At 43.0% G+C, this 10,755-nt stretch overlaps 1 protein-coding gene across 1 annotated transcript in view; it reads right to left on the reverse strand.

Annotated features, from left to right (window-relative positions):
* Positions 1-4,500: 4,500 nt before the first annotated feature.
* Positions 4,501-10,755, reverse strand: part of sptbn4a (spectrin, beta, non-erythrocytic 4a) — a gene marked incomplete at its 3' end in the record, with an annotated part of 38,758 nt that continues 32,503 nt past the window's right edge. The window contains exons 15-20 of the mRNA XM_035526797.1: positions 9,524-10,401; positions 9,070-9,130; positions 7,876-8,132; positions 6,424-6,597; positions 5,805-5,847; positions 4,501-4,800 (exon numbers count right to left, since the gene is read on the reverse strand). Of these exons, the coding sequence (XP_035382690.1) occupies positions 4,501-4,800; positions 5,805-5,847; positions 6,424-6,597; positions 7,876-8,132; positions 9,070-9,130; positions 9,524-10,401 (1,713 nt within the window). The remainder of the gene's footprint in view (positions 4,801-5,804; positions 5,848-6,423; positions 6,598-7,875; positions 8,133-9,069; positions 9,131-9,523; positions 10,402-10,755) is intronic.

The following is a 10,755-nucleotide window of genomic DNA, read 5'->3' on the forward strand; positions in this document are numbered from 1 at the left end:
CTCCTCCCATTGTAGTGAGACTCCCTCCATGTTTGTCTCTCTGATTATACTCACTCTCTGATTACACTGATTATACTCCGTCTGTCTGCCACTCTGATTACAATCACTGATTATACTCCGTCTGTCTGATTACACTCTCTCTGATTATACTCCATCTGATTACTCTCCGATTATACTCCGTCTGAATGTCTGATTACACTCACTCTGATTATATTGTCTGTCTGATTACACTCACTCTCTGATTATACTGTCTTTCTGATTACACTCACTCTGATTATACTGTCTGTCTGATATCACTCAATCTCTGATTATGCTCCATCTGTCTCTCTGATTACACTCGCTGATTATACTCCATCTATCTGATCACACTCACTCTCTGATTATACTTGGTCTGTCTGTCTGTCTGATTACACTCACTTTCTGATTATACTCTGTCCTGGTGTGTACTGGCCATGTAAATAAGACTATTATGTAGGTTATAAATTATAAAACACTTTGCTTGCTCTTGATGGTGATTAAACTGTCACGTCTGTCCCCCTGACACTGAACTGAGAGATCTTTGAACATTGACATTACACACAAAACTTGGCTAGGAGCCCTGCAAATCTTTTTGGCATAATGTAGAGAAAATTATTTAAAGAAATCCTTATTCTAATATATCTAATATACTCAGGTATATTTGTTGTGTTCAGACTGCCAGATACAGAGTATCCCAAAAAAAGACCCAACAGTGTGTTGATATATACAACGTGTAATGAGCCCAGGGGATTACCAGTACATGTTTTAATGACACATCTCAGTTTATTACACATTATCTGTATTACCCTTCCCTCCTGACCAACATCACTATGACCAAAACCCAGCCATCTTGCTGGGAGTTGAACACCTTTAAATAAACATGCACATCTGTTGCATAGAAATCACCTCTATGTACTCATTCATGCAACGTATTAGTGTTTTTCTGATACACTCCTTGTGAGAAATATTTTATGTGATCAGATAATGCGGCTGTGCCCGTCTCTGCTCTGCCTGTATGTTTGGGGGAGCACACATACCCTAGCCTCTGTGGCAATGTCTTCTTTTTAAGCAGTTAATTTGTTAAACTGAAAATACAAATACGTAAATGTGGTGAGGTCAAGCAGAGGTGAAGGGCCTGGCTCAGACGTCACACACATCACACTGAGCCCAGCTGAGCCCCGTCTGTCCGAACACATCTCTAGAGCAGGTGGGAGCATAATGAGATCCAAAGAGAAGTTCTCGTACAGTTCTAAGATGGGGATCCAGAGCACATTGTCTAGGAGTTTTGGAATGCGCAGTACTCCCTGTGATGTGTTTCAGAACTGCATTTCAGAAATTTACCCTCAAAGAGCAAAGTGGTCAAGGTCAAAAAAGTGCTGTGTCCGAAGTCAACTCCAAATCCTCCAGGTGGTGTTTTGGGTGAAATTGTGCTTTTGGCTTATGACTCCTTTGGAAACTTGACAAGAATCCAGCAGCAGGAGAGAGATGTGCAGTCTCAGGCTGTGAAAGGAAGGGACTTTAACATGTGATCTTAACAACAAAGTGTGGAAATACCTGCGATACAAAAGCTTCTGGGTAAAATGTACCCTTTTACAGACTGCTGATCTGAGACCAGCCCTCTCCACCCCCAAATAAAACGACCTAATTCATAACCATGTACCCTTTTACTGTCTGCTGATCTGAGATCAGCCCTCTCCACCCCCTAATGAAACCTGACCTAATTTATACCCACGTATCCTTTTACAGTCTGCTGATCTGAGACCAGCCCTCTCCACCACCTAATGAAACCTGATCTAATTCATACCCATGCAGAACAGGAGGCCTGTCATCAGGAAAGGTAGCATTCTATTCTCCACACTTTACAAACTCAAAGACCTTTAGATGAACACCAAGTCAGGGCACAAATACACTCCATGTACTTTGTGAACATTCAGTACACTCCAGGAGAAGTGAACTAGAAGGTAGAAGTTTATGAGACCTCTTAAATGAACACAAGCAGCATCACAGAGGAAAGGAGATTTATGACCGATCCACTCCCTTATACACCACCCTCCTTCTCTCTCTCTCTCTCTCTGCCACTGTATCTCTCTTCCCTCTCTCTCTAGTTCCAGCTGTCTCTCTAACTCTCTGTTTAGATCCATCTGTCTCCCTCTCTGTCGGTCTTTCTCTCTCTTCCTCTCTGTCTTCTTCTACGAGACCATGGGGACTATTGTCCAGAGTCTCACATCTCAGTGACATGCTGAATCTTCTGAATGTGTCGCACACATTTTTAAACATGAATACACATAGAAAAGTTGTAGTAGGGAAGACTGACCCCAGATCAGCCATCAGTGTTCACTTCAACCTAATGTGATAAAAACATCATTGGAGCAGCTAGTGAAGACTATGTGCCACATGTATCAAACATTATAAGATAAGACTGCTGATCTGGGATCAGTTTTTGATGCATATAAATATGAATATATAGGCAGGGAAAACCAAAGCTGGACCTGACCAAGCAAAGTGCACTCCATAGAGCCCCCCCCGTAGAGACACGATCCCTGTAGAGGCATGCCCCCTCTACAGACACACCCCAGACACATGTCTGTAGGACACACACCCTACTCATACATGCCATTCAAACTGGCTGGGACCGGTAGATTCTATTGTGTGTTTGTGTGTGTTTACATTGTGTGAGTCTGCTTTTTATCTCACTTGTAGATTTGATTTGAATTCTGACCAAAATAACACCGCCACCATCACCACAGCTGACAGTAACACTGGGTCAGAGAGAATATCAAACCCAGGAGAATGCTGGGAATATTTTTACCTTAACAAACTCAAAAAAGGTGAAATGAGCAGTAAATGCATTTCTCTCTTCTGTGTGTGTGTGTGTGTGTGTGTGTGTGTGTGTGTGTGCGCGCGCGCACGTGTTTGTGTGTGTACACACTGTAGGTCTACAAAGGCTACTAAAATCCATGTTTACCACTTAAGTCATAAAATACCCAGGAATAATTAAAATGCCTAATGTATCTTAGCTTGTTACATTTTGGAGGATTAATAAAAATGTATTGTTTATTTTCATAAGTAATTGCAGCTTGTAGATGTGAGTCTGGTTTACTTGTATATACACAAATATAAATATATATATATATATATATATATATATATATATATATACATACACACACACACACACACACACACACACACACACACACACACACACACACACACACACACATATACATACACACACAGCATGACAATTTCACATAAACACCCTACCTCTGGATTTGAATAATAATTTGCAATCCAAAAATGCAGGTTAAGAGAGATTAACTCCCATTGCTTCCACACTCAGAGTAAAATCCAGGATTAATTCAGTGTACTCTGTTATCTTAAGGGATACAGTAGCTGAGGATGAAATTAACATGGTGCACCTATGAAACGCACTCACAACGCAGTACATTAGCAACCTGGAGCATATGAGCTTTGTGAAGGAGACTGTGATGATGGGATGCAGAGGCTGTTAGCCAGGTTAGCATGTTGGCTAAACTTTTCCTTCCAAACCACTTTTGCTATTAAAAGTAGATGCTATGCTATGATTTCAGGTCATATTGTGTGTTTATGTAACCTATTGTATGGTAACATGTAGTGTTACTGCAGGTTAAGGTGTGTGTGTGTGTGTTTGTGTGTGTGTGTGTGTGTGTGTGTGTTTGTGCGTTTGTGTGTGCGTGCGTTTGTGTGTGCATGCGTTTGTGTGCGTGCGTGTACGTGTGTGTAGCTATACTTGAAGACCCCATTAGGACAAGGGTAATGATCATTTCCAGTCCTTAGAACAACATTTTCACGCACGCACAAAGACACAGGGCTCAGAGGAGAGCCAGAAACACACAGAACTACTGCACATGCCATATTGCTTTAGTGAAAGGCTTCCCAAATATCTGTGGGGACATTTGAACTACATCCGCCATCTCCTGTCCTGCCTTTGACACTGTGGCACAGGTTCACACATCATCAGTTCATACAGCTCTGCCGCTTTTATCTTTGGGATAGTCAAACACACACACACACACACACACACACACACACACACGTGAACAGATGTGCAGTGTGTTGCGGGAGCCACTCAACAGAATCTTGTTCACTCTGTCAAACAGGGCGACAGAGTGCCAGCAGTCCTATGTTCTTCTCCTCCTGTCTCGACAGACGGATGGAAAGAAGGATGTGCATGGATGAAAGGATGGATGGATAAATAAAGTTGTGAAAAAGTATAAGCCCTGTACATCATTTGCTTCTTCCTGAGGTGCTGGAACCTCTGGAACTCCGATCACCTTTCTCCCCTCTGTCTCGCTCTCCTCTGTCTCTGTCTGCTTTGTCTCGCCCTCCTATGTCTCCTTTGTCTTGTTCTCCTCTGTCTCGCTCTTTTCTGTCTCGTTCTCCTCTATCTCTGTCTCTTCTATCTCTGTCTCCTCTGTCTCGCTCTTTTCTGTCTCGCTCTCCTCTGTCTCGCTCTCTTCTCTCTCCCCTGTCTTGCTCTCGTCTTTCCACTCTCTCTCTCTCCAGTGTATCTCTCTTTTCTGAACTTTTGTCGGACCGCTCTCCTTTGTCTGATCTCTCAGACCGTTCAGACTTCTCAGATCTCTCCGCCCCTTCAGATGGCTCCGCCCCCTCTGAACACTCCTTGCGTTCTGATTTGTCGGGGTCAGTGGAGGAGGTGGTAGGTTTCTCCCACTTAGTGATCTCCTCTATCTCCTCCAGGCTGGCATTTATACTGTTCACCCAGGCTTTATGTTCCTCCTGAAGAAACACACACACACACACACACACACACACAAACAGTATGGTTACAGAATGCATATATCATATTTGCAACCTGCTAATTTGCTAACTGTTATTTCTGCTGCGTTTAGTATATATATGTGTGTGTGTGTGTGTGTGTGCAAGCACGCATGTGTGGTTTTGCTGTCTCATGTCATTATCTTTTTGCCCATGGACTATTGTAAGCACTGCATGGATCTGCTCTAAATAAACATTGCTCACAATTCCACTTGTGTCCTGGCTCGGGTCCTGACTCATGTCCTGACTTGCATCCTGACTCTGCTACATACATTTCAAGATGCCACATTTGCACTGAAAATGTTTGTAAAATACAAATGTCACAATGTTCCCCCTTCAAGTGCCATATGGTTTAGGGTTTTGATCTAAGTACCTTATGGTTTATGGTTTTTATCAAAGTTCCATATGGTTTAGGGTTTTGATCTAAGTGCCATATGGTAGGGATTTTGATTTCTTAGTCCCTATTGTGTGTACATCCATTTACTGTGTCCACTTTTTCTTGTTTCATTTCATTTGACTTTGTATAAACCTCTTGACTTCCTGTCTTGTTGGTCGATCGTACTGTTTGTTTGTCTGAGAGTTGTTGCTTTGTTCTTTGTTTGGCTTCTCAGTTTTGTTTTCTCATGTTCTTGCATCGACACTAAGTTCTAGCTTTGTTGGTTTGACACCTGGCTGTGATATGATCTGGGTATAAGGTTTGAGTGTGGATTTGTCATTAATAAATAGTATTTATTAGCATGTGTATCGAGTTCTTTGACTCCCTGAAAATTACAGCATATTCCAAATCCCACACGTGAGAAAATGTACCATGTCAACTACATCCTGTGTGCTTGACCTTTATGCACCTTCTTAGTCATTTCAAAGGAGCTTAAAATTTGAATTTGGTTTCGCAAATGTGTGTATTGTAATGAAATTAGTTTTTTCTGTCTGGTCATTGTGGTGCAGGATTATTAATCTGCTCTCACCTCGTCTTTAGCCAGGAAAATATAATCGCCTTCAGTTTCAGTCCTGCAGTGGATCAGAACACAGATTTACAGCACTCATTCATTCACTCCCTCACTAAAGATCATATAATTTTTTTAGGCTGTTTTTTCAACATTTATCAAAGCTGATTGGATAAATTTGTAGAAGCTCTAGCACAGATCTTAAAGTTCAAACGGAAACACCAGGGCACAGTTCATCTTACTGATGCTTTAGCCAGCTCAGTGATATGTGCAGATGAGCTTCAACACTAAACTATACAGGGGCCACACCCCCTAGTGGTGATGTCTGAGAATGCTACTTCTCCTGATTTCATTTATATTGACTTAAAGTACAAACACCGAGTACGGAAGCAATAGTTGCACTTTCAGTTTGGTGTAACAATGCACATATAGCAAAATCACTCTGATTATACCATTAGCTTTTGTCATCGGGAATAAAAATATGCTAAAGAAATTAAATTGTTTTTTTTGACAATAATATATGAATAACATATATTATTCATATATTATATGAATAAAACAATAGTAATTGTGAATTAACTGTAGAGTATTCCCCCTCTGCTTCAGGTGAGGATGTATGGCCGTTCTGCAGTGGCCTTACTTGAGGATGAAGACGTTCTTCTTCTTCTTGTAGCCGTTGGTGGTGTCGACGGTGCAGACAGCCAGATTGATTGGGGGCTCGTCCTCGTAAGAGATCATCTTGTTCTTGTTCTTGATGTCCTTGTAGAAAACAATCTCTCCCTTGTTTAGCACACACAACAGGTTCATCCACGACCTGCCATGAAACAGCAGACAAGCTAGTTCAGAAAATCACAGTGACGGAGATGGACCAAGGCAGTATTGGGCAACATCTGAGTACAGAAGAGAGCTCAGAGCTTGCAGACCTATGGAGAATACCACAGTCGATGGGCTAAACTCAGGGTCAACTCATTAGCTAATGTTAATATTGCATTATTATACATTTCCTTCAAAACAGCATTAGTTGTTTATGCTACACTGTTTATTTGCATTAACTATTGGAGACCAAGTGAACATGTGCTTAGCTATTAGATTAGCTATCACAAAGGTCATTAGGCCATTAGTACATTTAATAATGAGATCTTGCAGTTCTTAACATTATCATGTTCCAGATTAGCTAGTACATCCATGCAGAGAATCTTAAATACATGGAATACTAAACATAAATGTATTATTACCATGATAGAAATAATGCACAAGCCATGAATAACTACACAGTCTCATGAGCGAATACAGCAGTAGTCAATAAGTACACAGTTAGGCAGCAAAATTGTTAGCCTGTTAGCATTACCATGTTAGGACATTAGTGTGTTAGCTTGTTAGCACTTTAGCATGTTAGAGCGACAATGTGATGGCACATTAGCGTGTTAGTGTGTTAGCACTCTAGCATGTTAGTGTATTAGCGTGCTAGTGTATTAGCACATCAGTGTGTTAACATGTTAGGATTTTAGTGCGTTAGTGTGTTAGCATGTTAGAATGTTATTGTGTTAATGCATTAGCATATTAGCATGCTAGCACATTAGTTAGGTTTCCTTCGCTGCCTTCAAGTCATGTCAGAAATATCGTATTTACGAGATGAGCGCACATGAATGCCATCACACATCGTATTTACTAGTGGGAAACTAGTGGGCGTGTCAGTAACAAAACGTCATGGTGGCTGGTGGCATGGTGGTTTTAAGATTATTAGCTGTAGTTTTGCATGCAACTCTACAGTTCAAGCTTTTGTACATTTTGTGCACAACATGCACTTAATTTGAAGAGGAATAACAACAAAACTAATCAGAAGAATGCAAAAAGTGTTCTTTCTTTCACTGAAATTGATTTTGTGCACAGGTATTTTTGTGTTGTTTATGTACATACAAAATACAAAAACAAAATAAAAACAAAGGGAGTCCATTTTCCCCTGACCAAAAACCACTTGAATGCACACCATGTCGTAACTATGTCCACTGAACTAGTAAGTAGGAAATTCTGTGGAGGCAGCATGTGTTATTGTGTTAGCATGTTAGCATATTATCAGTGAGTGGCACAGCACCTGTTAGGGCTACTCTCTGTGCCAGTCTCCTCCCTGTGCTTGCAGTAGAGGAAGCCCTCATGGTGGATTGTGTGCATGGGGTGCTGGGGCAGGCTTGGGGCGCTCTGAGCCGGAGCAGATCGAGAACGCCGTGTCTCCTCTGGCTCTTTGGGTCGTGGCCGCCGCCGCGGCTTAGGACGATCACGAGCTCGAGGGCGATCGAGGCGGGTGACAGGGGCAGAAAGGCTACTTGGGGGGCGATACACCTCCCCCCTTGCCTGAGAGAGAGAAAGAAACAAAAAGTGACAGATTGACAAAGAGAGAGAGAGAGAGAGAGGGAGAGAAGGGACAAAGCCAGAGAGAAAGAGAGGGAGAGACATACCAAGGGAAAGATAGACAGAGATAGAGAGATGGAGAGATTAAAAAGGGAGAAAGAAGAAGAAAACAACAGAGGGAGGAAGAGAGGTCAGTAAGTCATTTTATGGTGTAGGCTATGAAAAATTAGAGCCCCCCCACCCCTTAACATTACACAATACACAAACAATAACACCACAATAAAAAGTCCAGAATAAAACAGTAACAGAGGTATACTAACACCGTAAAAATAATTAAACAAAAAGATTAGGCACATAATATGCACAGCAAATGATCGAGTGACCACTTCTGAAAGTTAACACAATGATGTAGCTAACACAGTGCTACTGTGAATACAGGGCTGTAGTGAACACAGTGCTCTAGTGAACAGGGTTCCATAGTGAACACAGTGTTCTAATGAACACAGAGCTGTAATGAACACAGTGCTGTAGTGAACACAGTTACATAGTGAACAAAGTGCTGTAATGAACATAGTGCCCTAGTGAACAGTTTCATAGTGTACACAGTGCTGTAATGAACATAGTGCCCTAGTGAACACAGTTTCATAGTGTACACAGTGCTGTAATGAACATGGTGCCCTAGTGACCACAGTGCTGTAGTGAACACTGCCATAGTGACCATAGTGCTGTAGTGAACACAGTGCTCTAGTGACTACAGTGCTGTAGTGAACACAGTACCCTAATAAACACAGTGCTTTAGTGAACACAGTGCTGTAGTGACCACAGTGCTCTATAGAACACAGTGGTCTAGTGAACACAATGCCCTCATGAACACAGTGATATAGTGAACACAGACCTCTAGTGAACACAGTGCTGTAGTGAACACAGCAGCAATACTCACAAGGCAGGCTTCTCGTTCCTGGACTTGATCCACCACCTCAGCCATGGTCATGCACCTCTCTCTACGGAGGTGAGACACAAACACACTATTAGTGCATAATTACAGTCAGAGATGACTCACTCATTACACACTTACACATACACATACATACATGTGTAGGTAAGAGAGTGATTGGGCTTATAGATAGATATAGATAGACACACACACACACACACACTCACTTCCATTACTCTTGCTGTGTTGTCTGACCCTTCCTCCTGATCTCTCTCTCTCTCTCTCTCTCTCACACACACACACACACACACACACACACACACACACATACACACACACACACACACACACACACACACACACACTTCCATTACTTTTGCTGTGTTTTGTCTGACCCTTCCTCCTGATCACACACACACACACACACACACACACACACACACACACACACGTCCATTACCCTTGTCTTTTGTCTGACCCTTCCTCCTGATCACTGGAATCTTGCCTCTGTAGTCTGTGCTTGCCACTGCCCTCATGCTCACTGGACGACTGTCTCTCCAGTCGGCGCCGGTACCGCTCCTGTCTTACGATGAGTGGCAGCTCGTTGAGCCTGGCCTGGATCTCCTGCTCACTGGAGGTCTGTCGGCCAAGCCGGTACTCCCTCTCCCGCCGCAGGTGGTCCATTTGGGGGTCCGAACGGCTGCCTCGTGGGTCCCTCTGCAGACGGCTGTGGATCATCTCCAACGAAGGGTCCATGCACACCGAGGGTCCCGGGCCCTCCACTGCCCCACCCAGGGCCACCACCGCCCTGTGGACGTGGTTTACGTTGGATTGGAGGAAGTCAGACTTTAGGTGCTGCCAGCCATATGACGTTTTGGGTTCAGTCACCCCCACAGTTCCAAGATGGTTCATAGCATGGGAGCTAGAGCCCTCAGCACCCATGACAATCTGTTGGTTTAGCCCAGTGTAACTAGAGCTGTCCACCCCTAAAATACCCTGTTGGTTTATTCCAGCAAAACTGGAGGTGTTTGTCCCCAAAACACTGACTTGTTGGTTCAGCCCATGGTAAGGGGAGCCATTCATGATTGGTGAGTATCGATTTACAACAGAGGAGATCCTCTGGGTGAGTGGGTGTGTGGCTGTATGCACCACAGTGTGTGAAAGGTCTGAAACAGCCTTGGATTCGAGAAGTGTGTCCTGCAGAGGGTTCCGGAACAGAGAGGAGGAAGAGGATGAGGAAGAAGAGCTAGGCACCAGGCAGGAGAGAGGGAACATCTGTCTGTTGAGGAGAGATGAGGAGGCAGGTGCCTTACTCTGCTCCGACTTCAGTTTCTCTGCCTGGACAAATACATGGACAGGAGGCAGGGTTATGAAGAACTGGAGCTCACCAACTGCAGATTAACAGAAGGCTGGATGGACAGATGGACGGACAGATATAGAGACAGATAAGAGATTGGACATTGATTTGGACTGATGGAAAGATATCCAGTCCCGTTGAAAGGCAAGAAGGATGACAGACTATTGATCATCTATACTGACAGAATGAATGATAGAAGGATGGATTTTGGGATGACTGGATATGAGAATGGATGGATGCTGATAGGGATAAATGGCAAAAAGTAAATTCACAGAATAATGGCTGATAAAATGCATTAAACAATGGAGAACTGTTGTCTAAATTAATGGCAGAGG

The sequence above is a fragment of the Electrophorus electricus genome, chromosome 6 (assembly GCF_013358815.1).
Source record: "Electrophorus electricus isolate fEleEle1 chromosome 6, fEleEle1.pri, whole genome shotgun sequence".
Classification (NCBI taxonomy): domain Eukaryota; kingdom Metazoa; phylum Chordata; class Actinopteri; order Gymnotiformes; family Gymnotidae; genus Electrophorus; species Electrophorus electricus.